At 44.7% G+C, this 19372-nt stretch overlaps 1 protein-coding gene across 1 annotated transcript; it reads left to right on the top strand.

The window, feature by feature from the left end:
- The first annotated feature begins 528 nt into the window (after positions 1 to 528).
- Positions 529 to 19345, top strand: LOC137904612 (zinc finger protein 91-like). Its single transcript, XM_068748811.1, has 10 exons — positions 529 to 796; positions 2336 to 2945; positions 6420 to 6719; positions 6849 to 6966; positions 9249 to 9447; positions 10320 to 10877; positions 11622 to 12386; positions 12912 to 13384; positions 18113 to 18206; positions 18300 to 19345. Exons 1-10 carry the CDS (start codon positions 529 to 531, stop codon positions 19343 to 19345), a joined length of 4431 nt encoding a protein of 1476 aa, XP_068604912.1.
- Positions 19346 to 19372: the final 27 nt, after the last annotated feature.

The following is a 19372-nucleotide window of genomic DNA, read 5'->3' as shown; positions in this document are numbered from 1 at the left end:
TGGTTATTTGTTATATACATATTACCAATAGTGCTTGAAGTTAAAATGCAGGAAACATTTTATTAAATATAGTTATACAGTACAGAACTTGTCTCGGGAATCAACTAGACTTGGTGTTATTTTTTGGGGTCATTTTTTTATTTTAGAAATTCTTTGACCACATACGTTTATATTTTATGTAATATTCATAATTCGTATTTTTCCGGGAAGATATGGAATAAAGAGAAAAAATCAAGAATAACGGGATAGCGGTAACAAAGGGAGCCGGAACTATTTGTGGGAAGGCCTTCGTTGGAGGAGTTACGTCGGTCGAGGGCAGTGAAACGCCTGGCGGCGTCCATACTGCCGGAAATAATAATATTAATGAGGAAGAAGAAGAGTTACGTCATATCCGGCGTCTAATTTTCCCGGAAGTAAACCAAAATAAAGCTTCTGGCTTGCAGGCTGCTTCTACTTACTACAGAATCAGCAGCTGTGCCATTAAACTTGGAATTTTCTTCTCTTGACGCCTCATTTTCTCCCGGCAGAATGTCTTTCCCCTCTTTTGGGACGCAGGTCGCCGCCATCATGGAGGTTTTATCGAAAGCCGCTGTCGCCGAAATAACGAAGCTGGTAGAGAACGGGACTGTGGTTCTTCGTCTGGAGATGTGTCAGAGAGAGAATGAGATCCAGGAGCTCAAAAGAAGTCTGTCGCTGATGGAGGCTGAACTCTGCAAAGCTCAAGAAGCAGCCAAGAGTCGAGCTACTGAGGACAGACAGGTGCAAACAGTAACCGGCAGCCAGGCGGCCCCGAAAGGTGAGGAGCTCCCACGTCCGAGTCACTGAATGCAAGTAGGAAATAAAAAAGGGATAATGATGCGGGGGAAATCTGGAAACCATCAACCAAAACACACGCAAAGTAAATAGAGCAATACTGGACTGAAGTACAGGCCGATAAAAACTGTAGCTTTAAGATTAGATCAGTAAAATTGTGAAAATGTTCCTTCATGATTTCCTGCAGCTTCTTTTATCAGACCAAAATCCCATAACATGTAGATTTGGAGTTTACTCGCTCACAAGACGCATTACGACATCCATTCCTGTCAATTGGAAAACAGTGAATTTATTATTTTATTGTCTTTCCAATAATTAATATAATATATTAAGAAAATTATGAAAAATGCGCATCACAATTGTTTGAAATTGTGATGGTTTTGGGTGCGTGTAGCTCGGTTGAAGCCGTGAAGAGAAGAAGATGCTATTTAATTTGTCTTATTTGACTGAAAATCCATAATGCATAAATGTACATAGTTTATATCACTGAAAAAAAAATGTTCTGCTAATAAAAACTTAATGTTATTCACTTTTTGTTCTTAATTATCTAACCCCATTTTGTCTGAGAAACAATCAGATATAAAAATACATGAGTGATATATTTCAATAATTATTTCTGGTCTAAAATTAGAATCATTTTAACATTTTTATTTGTAGATTTGATTAAGATTTAGCTCTTGATTTTAAAAGTAACAGAGGATCAGATTAAACTCTCAAATGATTTCGAAGAAAAGGGTTGATGAGGAATTCATCCTTCATGTCCACAAAATTAACGTCGTGCTGTTCCCGACATGGACACCCTCCAATAATCAGGATAAGTAAATTGCCATGGCTGTTCTGTTCTAATTAGTGCTATGAGAACAGGACAGACACACAATACGAAGCCACTGGTGTAAAATGATGGTTATAATCAGAATGTCAGTCTGCAGTGAAGCAGGAGTTTCACTGATTGTTCACGTTATCATGAATTCTTTCTGTGTCCCACTTTGTTGCATTTTGCTTTTAAATTATAGGAGAACTTTTCAGGCTCATCAAGCTGCAAAAACCCAGAACTTTTGAATGCGTATGTTTCCATCCAGCTGCACTAACTGGAACTGCATGATAAACGTAAATGTAGACGCATCTCTGATGGTGCTTTAATGTTCTCTTTTGCATTTGTGCAGTCAGATGAGTTCCACAATCACTTTCAATCTCCTTTCAGTTACAGGCAAAGAAGATGATCAGGAAACACATGCGCTCTATCTAGAAGCAAGGACTGCAGATTTACTTTGTGAGCCTCAACTTGGAACGGAGAAGAGTTGTCATGTGAGGCCAGAAGTGAAACAGGAGCTGGCAGAAGAACTCGCTATCCTGGAAACGGCAGACGCCTCTGCAGCCACAGGCATTTTCTTTGAGGCCAGAGAGCGAGTTGAACCGATCTGGCCCCCTCCTGCTTGCCGTATGTTTGACAAAAGCTCTGTTGCTCTGCAGCAGCACAGACGAGTTTACCCCCCTCGTGCTGACCAATATGCTGCTCATACAGAAAGTTCCTATATGTCTTTATCTGCCGACAAAGTGGAAATCTCAGACGATGCATTAAGTCTGCAGATAAAGCAAGAGGTGGAGGCACAGCCAGTGTGCATGGGAAGCACCGCCTCGGATCCTGTTCACGATGAACAGTTTAGACAGGCGTCACACCCTGTAGTCAGTCAGGACCAGAGCCTCCAGTCTAATCCACAACATGCTGGACCACCACTCACCTCAGGACACGCACAGACGTTCACCACAAACACAGAGGATCATATCTTCGGAAAGAACAGCTTGAGAGCAAAGAGGGTGATGAGCGTGTGGAGAATGAACCAGAAACTGTTCATCTGCTCCGTCTGCAACAAGGGTTTCCTCCGCTTGTCTCAGCTGGAAGAGCACCAAGCCACCCACCAGACGTATAAACCGTTCAGGTGCCTCGAATGCGGGAAATCATTCGCCCAGAAGTCTCGCCTGAAGACGCACCAAAGTGTGCACACGGGCGAGAGACCCTTCAGTTGCAAAATCTGTGGCAAGATGTTTTCAAGGCACGACAACTGTCTGAGACACGAGCGGTTCCACAGCGGCGTAAAGCCGTACAGCTGTGAGCAGTGTGGGAAAAGCTTCACTATGCTGGGTAAACTGAAACTTCATCAAGAGATCCATCTGCAGGGAAGGTAGCACTCGAACCGGAACTGACACCGACTAAGAGAACTTGCACAAATGCTCATCTTACCAAAAAATAATGAGCAACAAATGAAGCAGGCAAGTGAGGCTCTCATCACGTCTGACATGAAGGAAGTGAGGGGAAGTAGGAAGCTTGAGGAAAGCATCCTCATGAAAGGGGGAGTAGGAAGGCAGCTGGTTATCTCCAAGCATCCAAAGGTTTTCCAAGTAAAAGCTGTGCCGATTGTTCCTCCAAAGCCACAGCACTGCAAACTCACCGCCATGACCCTCCGACAGCAGCAGCAGCAGAGGGAGGGAAACGAAGGAGAAAAAAAACTTAGCGAGGGTCCCAACTAGGGATGTCCCGTTCAGGGTTTTTTTTGCTTCCGAGTCCTTTGATTTTGAACCGATACCGAGTCCTGATCCGATACTTCTATAAGACATTAAAAAAAATTTAAGAGTTAAGAGTAAAGAAACGGATCCCGGATGCCCCTTATTTTCTATTGTAGCCATCTTATTTCAACATTGAATTCTTAAACAGAGCACTTCTGTGGCATAGCTTGAACATTCAAGTAATAAATAAAATACTTTTTTCACTTTGATGAGATCTCTGTTAGTATTAGTGAATTACAGCATAACCACGGTGTCCATGTAGCACGGCTAAAGATGTAAAGATGTCAGGTTCTTAACATCCTGGGGTACCAGGACCCCCGTCAGGAAGGTCATACAGAGCTGAAAATGATGCCTGCTATTAAACTAAATGAAGCTGAAAGGAAGCATGCATGCTGGAATACTGAAAGTGTGTAAATAACATGTACGTTATCGTGCTATTGCACTGCAGAGGGATAATGAATCAAATGTATCATTTAAGATCACGTTTAATGGATGTAAAGTCTGTGGTGTTTTATGAATAAAAAATGTTCCCAATGAGGTTTGTGGACACGTTGCCAGTTTATCACAAGATAACAGACAAAAAACAATCAAGTTCACTGCTGTGGGAGATTCAGAATATCATCTAAAATCCTTGGTGCTGCTCTGACTGCTACGTCGACAGGTAAAAATACGGAGCAGCCAGAGGAGGGTAGTCAGTGCCGTACCTTTAGTGCTGATACTGATGTACTTTAAGTCATACTTATACCAGGAAGCACTCGGAGAGCATGCACTACCGCTAATACATAAACCAGTGAAACCTGGACAATTGGAAAATAGTTTTTAGCCTATGTCCAAACAAACAAATCAAGCAACCAATTAAGACTCAGAAAAGAATATCTCCTTGGCAGAGGCAGTAAGTAAATATAAAATTACTACTCCATTGTTAGTTATTTGTTATATACATATTACCAATAGTGCTTGAAGTTTAAATGCAGGAAACATTTTATTAAATATAGTTATACAGTACAGGACTTGTCTCGGGCATCAACTAGACTTGGTGTTATTTTGTGGTCATTTTTTTATTTTAGAAATTCTTTGACCACCTACGAATTATTAATATTACATAAAATATAAACGTATTTTTCCGGGAAGATATGGAATAAAGAGAAAAATCAAGAATAACGGGATAGCGGTAACAAAGGGAGCCGGAACTATTTGTGGGAAGGCCTTCGTTGGAGGAGTTACGTCGGTCGAGGGCAGTGAAACGCCTGGCGGCGTCCATACTGCCGGAAATAATAATATTAATGAGGAAGAAGAAGAGTTACGTCATATCCGGCGTCTAATTTTCCCGGAAGTAAACCAAAATAAAGCTTCTGGCTTGCAGGCTGCTTCTACTTACTACAGAATCAGCAGCTGTGCCATTAAACTTGGAATTTTCTTCTCTTGACGCCTCATTTTCTCTCGGCGGAATGTCTTTCCCCTCTTTTGGGACGCAGGTCGCCGCCATCATGGAGGTTTTATCGAAAGCCGCTGTCGCCGAAATAACGAAGCTGGTAGAGAACGGGACTGTGGTTCTTCGTCTGGAGATGTGTCAGAGAGAGAATGAGATCCAGGAGCTCAAAAGAAGTCTGTCGCTGATGGAGGCTGAACTCTGCAAAGCTCAAGAAGCAGCCAAGAGTCGAGCTACTGAGGACAGACAGGTGCAAACAGTAACCGGCAGCCAGGCGGCCCCGAAAGGTGAGGAGCTCCCACGTCCGAGTCACTGAATGCAAGTAGGAAATAAAAAAGGGATAATGATGCGGGGGAAATCTGGAAACCATCAACCAAAACACACGCAAAGTAAATAGAGCAATACTGGACTGAAGTACAGGCCGATAAAAACTGTAGCTTTAAGATTAGATCAGTAAAATAGTGAAAATGTTCCTTCATGATTTCCTGCAGCTTCTTTTATCAGACCAAAATCCCATAACATGTAGATTTGGAGTTTACTCGCTCACGAGACGCATTACGACATCCATTCCTGTCAATTGAAAAACAGTTAAATTATTATTTTATTGTTAGTTATCTTTCCAATAATCAATCAAATATATTATAATCAGAATGTCAGTCTGCAGTGAAGCAGGAGTTTCACTGATTGTTTACGTTATCATGAATTCTTTCTGTGTCCCACTTTGTTGCATTTTGCTTTTAAATTATAGAAGAACTTTTCAGGCTCATCAAGCTGCAAAAACCCAGAACTTTTGAATGCGTATGTTTCCATCCAGCTGCACTAACTGGAACTGCATGATAAACGTAAATGGAGACGCATCTCTGATGGTGCTTTAATGTTCTCTTTTGCATTTGTGCAGTCAGATGAGTTCCACAATCACTTTCAATCTCCTTTCAGTTACAGGCAAAGAAGATGATCAGGAAACACATGCGCTCTATCTAGAAGCAAGGACTGCAGATTTACTTTGTGAGCCTCAACTTGGAACGGAGAAGAGTTGTCATGTGAGGCCAGAAGTGAAACAGGAGCTGGCAGAAGAACTCGCTATCCTGGAAACAGCGGACGCCTCTGCAGCCACAGACATTTTCTTTGAGGCCAGAGAGCGAGTTGAACCGATCTGGCCCCCTCCTGCTTGCCGTATGTTTGACAAAAGCTCTGTTGCTCTGCAGCAGCACAGACAAGTTTACCCCCCTCGTGCTGACCAATATGCTGCTCATACAGAAAGTTCCTATATGTCTTTATCTGCCGACAAAGTGGAAATCTCAGACGATGCATTAAGTCTGCAGATAAAGCAAGAGGTGGAGGCACAGCCAGTGTGCATGGGAAGCACCGCCTCGGATCCTGTTCACGATGAACAGTTTAGACAGGCTTCACACCCTGTAGTCAGTCAGGACCAGAGCCTCCAGTCTAATCCACAACATGCTGGACCACCACTCACCTCAGGACACGCACAGACGTTCACCACAAACACAGAGGATCATATCTTCGGAAAGAACAGCTTGAGAGCAAAGAGGGCGATGAGCGTGTGGAGAATGAACCAGAAACTGTTCATCTGCTCCGTCTGCAACAAGGGTTTCCTCCGCTTGTCTCAGCTGGAAGAGCACCAAGCCACCCACCAGACGTATAAACCGTTCAGGTGCCTCGAATGCGGGAAATCATTCACCCAGAAGACTCGGCTGAAGACGCACCAAAGTGTGCACACGGGCGAGAGACCCTTTAGTTGCAAAATCTGTGGCAAGATGTTTTCAAGGCACGACAACTGTCTGAGACACGAGCGGTTCCACAGCGGCGTAAAGCCGTACAGCTGTGAGCAGTGTGGGAAAAGCTTCACTGTTCTGGGTAACCTGAAAATACATCAAGAGATCCATCTGCAGGGAAGGTAGCACTCGAACCGGAACTCTGTGACACCGACTAAGAGAACTTGCACAAATGCTCATCTTACCAGTTCGTTCGTTTGTTCGTCTTCTTGAAGATGAGAGGATCATAATCATCTTGTCTTCAGCTGTAGGGGTCGCTGGTGTTCCTGGAACCCTTCTCAGCTGGACAAGAGGCCAGGTACTCCCTGGATGTGTCGCCAGCGCAACGCAGGGCTGTCGTATACATATTTGTTAGCTGTTCGGAACAGGGTACTGCGTATTTTGGAAGACTTGTTTACAGATTATTTTTTTTCCAATCATGGGTTAATCTGTTTGTTCTCTCTTATTGTAATAGCATGGTAATAATCCCTGTGAATGAGCACAGGTTTGGTTTTGCTTAGCTAAAACTTCAAAGACATCACTTCAACAGTTTCAGATGTTACTCAACAAAGAGTTGCTGCACAGGCAAGATGAATATTTATTGTAGCATATATCGGAAATAGGTTGAGATTGACGTCATCACCCTGAATGCAAAATAAGCAACAATCCAATATTGCTGTAAAGCAGTCCAGGTCATTGATTAGCAGTATCACCCATGGTGATCTAAAACATTGGGACCAGCAGTCGGCCTCCCAAACCCTCCGAGATCGCTCATTGAAAAGTCTGAGGACAGAAAATGAAACTTTCTGACAGTGAAAAACAAGATCATTAAAAAGCTGTAACGATGGTACAGGTTGGTAATATCTGTGATGGATGACTCAATTATATTTACTCGGTGTTTAAACGGCTGCTCAGCAACACATTGAAAACCTAGCCAGCGGCTTTTGTTGGTTTGTTGTTCAACTTTGCTCAATTTTGAAAGTTGCTAATAGTTCCAAGTAATTTACAGCAGAGATCACTGATACGGCATCACCTGTAATTACTCTGCAGCCGCCTTTTATATGGTGTTTCAATTTAGAACTGTATCAATTCTAATTTGATGAACATGATTGTACATATTGAATACATTGATGTGGGGTGGGTGGCCAATTTACAGTTATTAAAGTAAGTTAATGATTGTCAAGCTGCTTCCATTGTGTTTCCGTGTGTGAGTAGATATGGTGTTACTGACATTTGAAAAAGAAGTTCAGGAAACAATCTGCACATAATTCAAGGTTAATGCAAACATTATGTTTACTATTTCACAAACACCAGCCACTCTCATGTCCTCCCTCACTACGTCCATGTATCTTCTCCTGGGTCGACCTCTAGCCCTGTTCCCTGGCAGCTCCATCCTCAGCATCCTTCTACCGATATGGTCCCTGTCTGTCCTCTGGACATGTCCAAACCATCAAAGTGATGTCTCCAAAACGTCGAACCTTCACCGTCCCTCTTATTGTCTCATTTCTAATACAAATATTTAAACCTCTCCATCATCTGAGGGCGCCACCAGTGATGACTTAACGGATCAGTCAGCGTTCTCTGGTCCACGTCTCCTGTAATGAGGCTCTTAACACATGGCAAATGTCTGTGTCTATCTTAAAACTCCAGATCCCACCATGCTGTCTGTCTTAGGGGTTCTCCTGTGGTGGATACAAAACTGCGGATCGATGCTCATAGCACACAGATCACCGGTGGAGATCAGTGCTGTCCCACTACTCAGGCACCGAACACTCCTGTCAGCATTATCAGCTTTTACAACAACAATACATTGTTACACGCCTATAGCTCTGGCACCATTCATACACAGTTTCACTCTTTATAGTTTATACAGACCCACATGTTGAACCAGGCAAACATCTGGCAGAAATGTTCGGTAAAAAGGTTTTCTGCTTACCTTTTAGATGCGCAGTACAGATGTTGCCTGACCCAGCCCGGGAGCTGCCACCTCCGTTGAGATCCAGGTGTTGGGATTCTCCCTTTTCCTCGGTTCTTTTATTATATCTCATGTTGGAGGTGTTTAATCAATGATGAGTCAGGATTTATAAAACAAATCGAGTTTAATGAAGGTTTTCAGTGATTACAAAGCTGGTGGGGAAATACAGCGCTGGACTCTGTAGAAGAGTCCCGGATGTGCTACGGCAGTGATCTTTATAGTGGGTGTAGAACACCCTCCTCCTGGGATGGGCCCCAATTTATTCCCACCATGTAGCAGTAACAATGTGTGATGCTTTATATGTGATTAATCTATGTGTGTGATTATTACCACAAAGTGTGTAGAGATAAAGAAACAGAGGGTCTTTGTGCAGCCTGTGTATTGTGAGCGTGCACGCGTTACTAAATTATCTAACAGGGTCATGGGATTAAAACTGTGCGTAAAGGACGCGCAAACCTGTCGGGTTGGCTCCCAAGCAGAGAGTGCGTTGAGAAGTGCCTTCCAGATATGACTTGCGCTTTCCCCCCGTCTTTACGGTATTGCGTCATCGCTTCCGTGACCCTGCGTTCTTTGTGCTGCTCCTGAAACGGGCCTGGAGCAGCGGATAGCTGCGGTTAGCCCCCTCGTCTCCCGCTCCATCCATCACTCGGGCCGGTCTGCGACGATGCTGAGCAGCAGCGTTGTTCTGCGGGCTCAGATCGCCTCCATCATCGACGCGTTGTCTCAAGCAGCCGTGGCGCAAATCACCAAAGTCGTGGAGGACGGCATGGTGGTGCTGCGGCTGGAGATATGTCGGCGTGAAAGTGAGAGCCGGAAGCTGAGGAGCAGCGTGGAGGCTTTGAGCGACCAGCTGAGGTCAGCGCGGGAGGGCGCGAGCCTGCGTCCCGTCAGCTGCGGTAAACGCGCCAAACACGCCTGGTTTGTTTGAGTGAGATCGCAGCGCTGCCACGTGTTTTACTCTGACGCAGGACGCGAGGAAAGCGCCAGTGAAGTGTTGTTGACATGCGTCTGACTGTTCTGTCCGGTTGGATGGAGGCCCTGGCGGATGGATGGGACAATCACGACGGATTAACGCCATTCATGCGTCCACTACAAAACAAGTCAGCCAAGAAGTGCTTGATCCAAAAACTAGGAGAGAAATGAGAGATATATTAATAACACTTAGTGCAAAGTTGATACACGATTCTATTCAAAGTCTTTGTTTTCATTAGTAGTTGATTTCTGAACAGACACAATTTGTCCTTTATCAAATGGACCTGCTGTGAGTGTCTGAATTAGATGTAATGCATAGGATGCGATGCCTCTTTCCATCGCCCTGGCAACAAACTAAAGCTACATTTGTTTGGGCTTAATATGGCACAAATGCTTTTATAATGCTGTTTAATGCAAGGTTGCAGTGATTAAAAGTTCAAATGAAATAAAGCTCTAAATATTCTTTGTACGTTACCTTACCAGAACCAAACGGCAGACTTTAACAGCAGATGGCGGATAAACACGGGGAACACTTCGCTTGCGGCTCGATGGAGACGCTTAACAATAGAAGATCAGGAAAAAAACGGGAAGTAACTCAATCAAATTTCAAAAGTGCTCTTTCGGTCTCCCAAATGTGAGCGTCTCATAATAGATTTCTTCAATTTGCTTTTTGTTGTCTCCTCACATTCAGAAGACGTCGGTGTCATTAGTCACATTTTCTGGGGTATCGAACTGCCAAAGATGACATTAAACCATTAGACAATTCTTCTGTAACTTTATTATTGTCTGTCCACAGATCTTCAGGGTGGCAATGGTGATGAAAGGACCTTGCTGGAGACAGCCCACGCTGTTGAGGACCCAACAAGCCTGCCCATGCCTGAGGTGCAGGTCAAACGTGAACCAATGGAAGAAGTCATAGAAGAGAGCAGAGGACTTCCTGACCAGTTGTCCTCATATGACAGGGACGGCACCCGATGGGGACTGTCGCCGCAAACTCGGGAGACGGGCGGCAGCGACTCCTTGTTGTGTCGTCCTGAGTTATCAGCGGACGCTGGACTGACCGCACCCTCCCTGAGCTCTGGAGGGTTTACAAATGGATCCTTCAGCAGCGGGCTGCTGAGATCCGGTCAGCATCGGATCTTATACAACGTGGTACGCAGAAGGACGGCAAAGAGGTTGATGTCCAAGAAGGGCTTCATCTGCGCGTATTGCAGTAAATGTTTCGAGCGTGCCGCGCACCTCGAGAGGCATAAAAGGATTCACACTGGTGAAAAGCCATACCCATGCGAGGTGTGTGGCAGATGCTTCAGTCAGAAGTGCAGCCTGAAGGAGCATATGAAGATTCACAGAAGATGTAAGTCAAATGTTCGGTTGCTGCAGCCTCTGGTTATAATGCCAACATGAAGATTGCATGTTTAATTAGATTGTGTAAAGCTTTTATTGTAGATGTGTAATGTATAATAGAGGCTTCCTGGATGTCGAGCTGGTGACATCCGAGCATCCTAACCGGTGTCAGCGCCTGGCTAGCCTCTAAAAATAGAGGATTTTCTTTATTCTATCAAACATTTGAGTCAGAACGATGTCTTTTGGACTGTATTTAGTATCAGTTAACTCCAGTTAACCCTGAACTGAGGCTGCCCTAGTCAATGACTTGCTGCTTGCCGCTGAGTGTCCAATGCTCTGTGCTAATTATTCTTAACCTCAGCGAAGCCTAGGATATGTTTGAACCATCAACTTCGTTGCCATCAGAAATGCAGTTCTGGATTGGTTACTCATATTTCTGAAACGATCTGTCACAATGTTGTGCTCGGACAGGCCTCTTCTCCTGCCCCTCGATTTTGTGAGGTTCCCCAAGGGTCTATTTTAGATCCCCTTTTGTTTGCTAAGCTTATTTTACCTATAGTGGAAATCATGCATAGCTGTTTTATTTATTTATTGATTCCTATGCAGATGAGACCCAATTATGCGTTCCATTAATAACGTTTCAGTTGCTGTCAGGATATGAGGAGCATTGATCGCGCATGCAATGTTTTCCAAGTGTTTTTACTTCTTCCTGTGGCTATAGGTAGTAAAATGATGATTCTCTCTACTTCAATAGGTATTCAGAATGGACCTGTAGTTCACCAAGTTGGTGACCGGAAAGAGATTCTCGAGATGAATCCATGCACAGATGCTCAGTGCTTGGTGGATGAGAGCCAAATAAAAGCAGAGGAAAGCCTAGAGAGGAACAAAGACATCGCCCCTTTGCCTTTACACGTAAAACCCCAGCTTGCAGAGGAGAGTCTAGTACAACCAGGGTGTCATGAAGGAACTGAGGGGAAAACGGAGCGAGCAGACAACCTCAGTGAGGACGTAACGGCACGTGAGAGCGACAGCCAGCAGTGGATGTCCAGACTGCAAGGACAAAACGACCCGAAGATGAGCAGTGCAGAGTATCTCAGCTCGGCGCACAGCATTGCACCCTTCCAAGGTACAACTCAGCTACTGTCGGCACCGGTCCAAATGTCTTGCAGCACATTCCCCCTAGCAGGGGAAGCTTGTGGGGATCTTAAAGACAGCATGGCGTCCCACACACCGTATGGATCCTCAGACTCGGCGATGACATCATGCGAGTCAGGCTGGCATGGTGCGGGAGAAGCCACAATGAATCCACACCAGCAGAGGGAAAGCAGGCCTTTCCAGGCGGTCAAACCGAAGAAATGCTTCTTCTGTTCATACTGCGGCAAGGCCTTCGCACGCCACGGCCACCTGGAAAGGCATTTACGAATCCACACTGGGGAGAAACCATATGGCTGCCATGTCTGCGGGAGGTGCTTCAATCAAAAGAGCAGCCTTAAAGGCCACATGACGACGCACAGAGACGGTAAATCACATAATCCTATTTGAAATGCTGGAATCAGTACGTCTTTGGCATTTATAGCCCCAAAAACGTGCAATGTAGGTCAATTGACTGCCCCAAATTGTCCGTAGTGTGTGAGTGTGTGCGTGAATGGTTGTCTGTCTCCGTGTGGCCCCACGATGTGTCCCTTGCCTCTCGCCCATAGCAACCTGGGATAGGTTGCTATGTGACCCGCAGAACCTAAGACAATGGATGGATGAAATTTATTCAAAAAGCAAAATATTGACTACCGTAGCCCTATGGGAATACAGTATGTATAAAATGCTGACAAAGTGAGTTCAAATTAGTGGCTGTAGAAATAAAATTACAAATGGAAAGGTCTTTAAATTGAACTCGATTCTAAATGGACAGTATAAGACAGTTTACAAAATAAGGTATATAGTGAATAAATAATATAGTTTTCACACGAGCACATAAATTATAAATGTGAAAGAGATTGATGGACACAGTTTGCCCGTTTCATTCTCTTGTTCTTTTTTCTGTTTCAAGGGGACAATCCGGATGTGTTGGAGGGGCAGCATCCGATGTTTACGGGGCTTCTTAATCCAACGGTGAATGGCGGGGCAGAGCAGAACCCTGGATTTGCAGCTTCGGGGGAACCGTTTCCAGGTTCCTCAGATGGTGTACCAGCAGTCACGGTGAAGCTGGAGCCAAACGGGGAAGACTCGCAGGCCTTCTATCAGGCAGGCCCTGATAACGGCTCGGAGCCGAGTCGGCTGTGGAGAAGTGATGCCGCTGAACCGAATCAAAATGTCTTCCTACGTCTGCCTGACATCAAGTATCCCAACGAGCAGCTGGGATATACCTCGCCCATCAAGCCTCTGCCTTTCCTAGACCACCGAGAAAATGGAGAAATGATGACCAATAATCAATATTCTATTACGGGCATGCCGTCGAGGAGCTCCAATATGACTCTAGCGATGGAGCTGCAAGATAAATACATCACGCCAGAGCACATGGCGGTGAGTGGCGGGGCTCAGGAGGCGGGTGCGTTCGGCTTTAATGCAACTGCCTCAGGCGAGCGGGAGGACAAAAGTGTCCGGGATGCCGGCAGACCCAGTAGTTTCATCTGCTCAGGTTGTGGGCTGAGCTTTGATCATTTCAATGCATTCCAGAAGCACCGATGCAAAGATGTCACTGAGTAATGCTTTGGCTGCATGTAGGGTGACCGCCCGTCCCGCATTGTGTGGGATTGCACCGCATTTTAATCTCAAGTCCCACTTATACAGACCCGCTGTCCCACATTTGTCCAGTGACGATCTAGTCACCCTAGCAGGCGATCCCTGCTAGGGTGACCGTCGTGGTTGACTGATCAGTGATCAGTTCTCTTTCTGTTTGCAGAAGTGATATCTTTTTCGCAGTGCACATATTTCTGTTTGATTTCTGTCTAGTTCAAATATTTGCTCGAAATGTTGTTGTTTTTTTTGCTACTGTGAACGCCTACATTTCCTTTTTTAAGAAGACTGATCCTCAGATGGTTGCGTGTCGTGGATCCGCAGTTTATCTGCTTCAAGCTGGCCACATCCGGCTTCCGGAGTGACTTTATTGCATTTTTGTTTTCATAGTGCAAGTGAAGCAAAGACATTTTGTTCTGTATGCGAAATGTCGTAATTATATATTCATGTTTTTGTTATTTTGAAGTTGATCTCAACCAGACTGTCGCTCTGGTAGAAATAGAAGGGAGCAGTGCTTGCTCCTTTACAATTACTTTACTTTAAAAAAAAAAGTGTCCCTCAAATTATTTTATTGAAATGTTCTATTTGGAAATGGATCATGATGCTTAATATTGTCCACATGTGTTTAGCTCATTCTTGATGATTGATATTGTTGTATCATAATCTGCTTTTTCACTGAACGGTCTCAGTATGCAAGGGTTTATTTAGTACAGCATGAAATTGTGAGGCCACCATTCCTCCATGTTTTCTCCTACATCTGGGGTGTACGGTGGGGCTACATTCTGTTCCTCTGAGTATGAGGTGATGCGTATTCTTGAAGAAAATACAGTGAGTTTATTCATTTTTAAAGCTCTGATTTAGACATTTTTTCATTTAAAGAGATATTCACCTCTGGAGTTTGTTTTTTTTTATCATAAGGGGAACCGAATTAGCCCTGAACTTAATGTACCTCAAATTATTGTTAGCTTCAGTGCTATATGTACGCCGTGTTCTATGCAGCACAGTATTGACACTTGATTACCAAGTTTAGCAATTTACTTACCGTAATAATTAATGCCAACATGGTATTGAGTTTCTTGGAAAAAGGTCAGTAAATTAAAGCTACAGTATATGCAGGAAGTGGTTGGAAAAGCGATCCTTCGTTTTGGTTATGTCTGTGCCTTTTGATGTTTATTTTTAAGATGGTTAATGAAATTGGATACAAAAATAAAATGTACCAAAAGCCTTTAAGTCATTGTGTAAGCACTTTATGGCTTTATGCCAAGAAAGAATATCACAGACGCAATGTTTGCGTTGGGGCTAGGAATGGAAAAGTACAGTGAAGGTTAGGCGTTTTGGAGACAAGGTCAGAGAGACCAGACTTGGATGGTTTGGACATGTCCAGAGGAGAGACAGGGACTATATCGGTAGAAGGATGCTGAGTATGGAGCTGCCAGGGAACAGGGCTAGAGGTCGACCAGGAGAAGAGACATGGACGTAGTGAGGGAGGACATGAGAGTGGCTGGTGTTGGGGAGGACGATGCAAAGGACAGGGTGAAGTGGAGGAGGTTGATTTGCTCTGGCCACCCCTCAGGGGACAACAAGAAATTACAGTAGTATTCTGGGACTGGTTTTTTATTACTGACCAGTGAAATAAATGATTAATTTTAAATCTGTCTTGCACAAGTTCCATTTATTTCACACTTACTTCTCCCAGCTTCTCTTTTCCAGGGGGATGTTCTTAGAAACATTTATTTGAACTGAGCCTTTGCCAACACTTAATTAATAATTGCAATTCACGTAATAGAAGAGTGGCAAATAGGGGAGGACACAATTTATATCAGAAGTCTAAGATCATCATTCAAAAGTCTTCAGAATTAAGTTCATGTATGACTTAGGAATACATCTATTCAGAAATGTATGACATAGCAACAATGGGGGGGATAAAAATAATTGAAGAAAATATAGGTTTACATGTAAGCTAAAATTTCCAACATTCTTATATTTGGCTAAAGTTCCTGTCTGGTCATAGATGAGTTTTATTAAAAATGTATGCTGTTGACGGAGTTCTGGAAAGATTTAAAATAAACATTAAGTCTACCTTTGCTTTGTACTTTATACACACTTCTTTTTTGACAGATTTGTAAGGCTATGTAAATGAAAAAAGTATATATTATACATAGTATAACATATATAATGTAATATATATTATATTATATAGACAATATATAATGCAATGTAATAGAGTATTAAACATTGTTACACTCCCAACCAATGTTCCCTCTAATTTGTCATGCGTCTGAGCAAACACACAAACCCCCTGAGCAGTCCCTCAGACAAATGTGAGCAACATTATAATAATACATTTTATTTTAAACGCACTTTACATTTGAAGGCAAATCTCAAAGTACACAATAGTATAACAAATAAATAACATAAAAACAAGTGATAAAAATAAAATAAAACAGATAAAATCAACAATCAAAGGATGTATGTCCTGCAACTCCGTTTACAATGGCGCAACGTAGATTTTCGCTGAGCGAAGACTGTATAAGCTGTGCGTAATTACGCACAAGCGCACCTTAGAGGGAACGTTGCTCCGAACTGTATAATTAGCTTCCGTGTTGTCATTTCCGTGCGTTTCTACTACTGTATTTACGGTAGCGCTCGGCTACACGGAAGGAAAGCTTCTAGCTAGCTTGAAAGCAGGGATGCAAGATTTTCTAGTGCGTCCCTTTCTCATTTTTTGAAAGGACCATTGCACGGGAGCGCCTTCAAATCCTATCGAATCCCACCCGTTACTCTGCACGAATGAACATGGCGACGTGCATTCCCTTTCAAACCCAGCTATCGTCAATAATGGAGGTTTTGGTTAAAGCAGCAGTGACAGATATATCCAAACTAGTCGATGACAAATGCGCGGTTTTGCATCTTGAAATATCTCGAAAGCAAAGCGAGAACGAAATGCTGAAAAGGAAATTAGTAATGACGGAGACCAAAAACGCAGAGCTGCAACGCGGGCTCGGTAAGAGGCTCCGTTTAATTCGCGCTGCTCATTGACGTATTTTGTCTGCGTGTTTTGTTTTCATATTTACTACGACTTTGAAGGCAGCACGGGAAGCACGCTGAGTATTTACCTCAATGAACGAACAATGCTTTGCTCTTCATCGTCACGTTTAGTGTCCTGCTCATTTAAATGCCTTCCTTCACCAGACAGCTGCGTGGACAGGGGGACAAATACTGGGAGACGCTGTCCCCGCCCGACAGGAGACATGAAGGTCTGTGCTGCTTTCATTTGTCAGGTGAATTTAGTTTATGTCGGACATTTCTCCATAATAGAGCTGGAAGCCATCAGAAGCAAATCACACAAGTTTAAATAGCTCAGTGCAAATACTTGTATGCCCCCCCCCCCCCTACATTTTATTACAAAATTCTACTTTTACTGGCTGCTGCTGTCCGATTATGCAACCCCTGGAAAAGCATCCCTCATGAGAATGCACATTTGGAAATTAGGTATTGTTAAAACACTGCATCAAACCTTCCTAGACTTAGACAGCAGCGTTCCAAAGGTTTTCCTGTCGTCAGGCCAACATGCAAAAGCTCTGAAATAACAAGAAGACATTCGGCCTGCTGACCCAAACCCACGAGACAAGTCTGACCATTTGTATGAGACACGGTCGTTCTGGGATGCTGCTCTCTGGGGTGATGAGAAGACACCGCTGCAGTGAGATATATCAGCGGCTCTTTGAGGCTCTGGGAACCTGCAGCATGTAGAGCAGAAGATGGATTCATGAAGGATCAGGAACTCCTAGAAGAAAATGCCTGAAGAAGTCCCGGATCGTCCCGGAGCGGCCTTCAGAGTCACCGACTCTGACATCCAATAGATCCATTTGAAGCTGGTTGCTATGGCTCCCAAAACCAGAGGCCTTTGTCCACGCTGTAAAATCTAATAATCAATATAATTAGAATAACTAAATTCAGATATAATCAACTATTTTCGATTAATTGTTTAATAAATTGAAGAACAAAACCTGGGACTTTCCCGACTTTTTTCTAAGTTACTTTTCACAATGTAACTAAGTGCATTACTCTTGTATTTGAGTAAGATGCAAAATGAAAGGTACTTTTCTTGAATAACCTGTTTCTGTACTTCACTGTCACCACATTTAGGAAGCCTTCACAACAGAGTAAACTGTTTGTACACACGTTTAAATATTGTGATATTTAGTCAGAAAAGTCGTCTACATAATAGTTCAAAAGGTCTTGATTATTAATTACTCGTCTTTAGGTCATTTCAAACAGTAGTGAAGGGTCTACTTTTTCTGCTGTTTACCAACAACAGTCATTACGGCACAGCAGACCCGTCTGATGTCCGATTGAACGCGGAATGGGTTCACGTTCCTCGGGACCGCTGGAGCCGTGGTTCATGTTTGCAGCGTCTTGTCATGAATGGGTTAATCTGCTGAAGCAGCACTGTGTGTTATATTTGGGGAAATCCGCGCTCTGTTCCTGTTTTAAATCCTCTCCCTTTTCCAGTTTCCTGGGATTGAAGACTCGACACATTCCTTCGCCGTTAAAGAGGAAAGTCGGGATGAGGCGCTCTGGATCGGAGGTTCCGCTGGATCCGCCGGTGAGTCGGGCGATCGTGGTTTTGTGCGAGACGCAAAAGCTGTCGATGCTTTTTGGGTGTAATTAACTACGTGCCCCCTCCCGACTGTCTCAGCTTCGGCTTTACGATACCCCAGTGCGGCGGATGCCCCAGAGACTCGCCGGCTCGTGGAGAACTGTCATTCAGATGGCGCCAGGCGGAGAAACCCGGCGTTCGGCGGCTTGTACAACTCTGTTCAGCTTGCCGGAGATATCGCCAGTCTTCAGTTCACCGTCAAGACCGAGAAGGGGGAGGACAGATCTGGCTTCGGGCAGGATAGGTGCCAACACGGGGCGGGGAAGCAGACTCAGCTCCCTCCCGACTTTGCCATGAATGAAAGAGAGAATCAACTCTGGTCATCCATAATTGAAGGTGATGACATCGATGCTGGTTTTCCTGACTTTTCCAGCGTAGTCGAGGAGTATTCCAACACGTTCCCGGACCCTTCTGACGCTCACATGACTTCTAGCGCCGCCAAGTCGGCCGGTGCTCAACAGCTGACTCCTCAGAGGGCGTGCAACGGGATCTACGGCGGTGAGTTTCAGAAGGAGGTTCCACCGTCGTCCAGCTTTCAGCCTCGGGGTACCGAGTCGTTGCACGGGGGGCCGAAGGAGCAGATGTTCCTGCAGAGACACCCGCCGCATGCTGCACATCTGCGGCAGTCCCACGGTGACCGGGACGCTGCGGCTGAAGATGGGCCAATCACAACTCCCCCACACAACGCCCTCACGCCAGGCGGCTTTGCCCCGCACGCCGCCCACAAACCGCCCCCCGGCACGGCGCGCTGTTACGTCTGCTCGCTGTGCGGGAAGACGTTTGGCCGCCTGCATCAGTTCAAGCTGCACCAGCAAAGCCACAAGAGGAAGCGTGCGTTCTGGTGCACGGTGTGCGGGAAGAACTTCCAGTGCTCATCGCACCTCAGCATTCACCACCGGACACACACGGGCGAGAAGCCGTACGGCTGCGGGCAGTGCGGGAAGCGATTCACGCAGCAGAGCAGCCTGAGGGTCCACCAGCGCACGCACAGCGGGGAGCGGCCCTACAGCTGCTCGCTGTGCGGGAAAACCTTCATCCTGATGCACCATCTCAAGCGGCACAGAATCATCCACACGTACAGCTGAGGCGGGAACGTCGGGGAAAGACCCTGG

Source organism: Brachionichthys hirsutus, chromosome 15 (genome assembly GCF_040956055.1).
Source record: "Brachionichthys hirsutus isolate HB-005 chromosome 15, CSIRO-AGI_Bhir_v1, whole genome shotgun sequence".
Classification (NCBI taxonomy): domain Eukaryota; kingdom Metazoa; phylum Chordata; class Actinopteri; order Lophiiformes; family Brachionichthyidae; genus Brachionichthys; species Brachionichthys hirsutus.
Note: the sequence above shows the minus strand (reverse complement) of the source record. Positions and strands in the feature narration are given on the sequence as shown.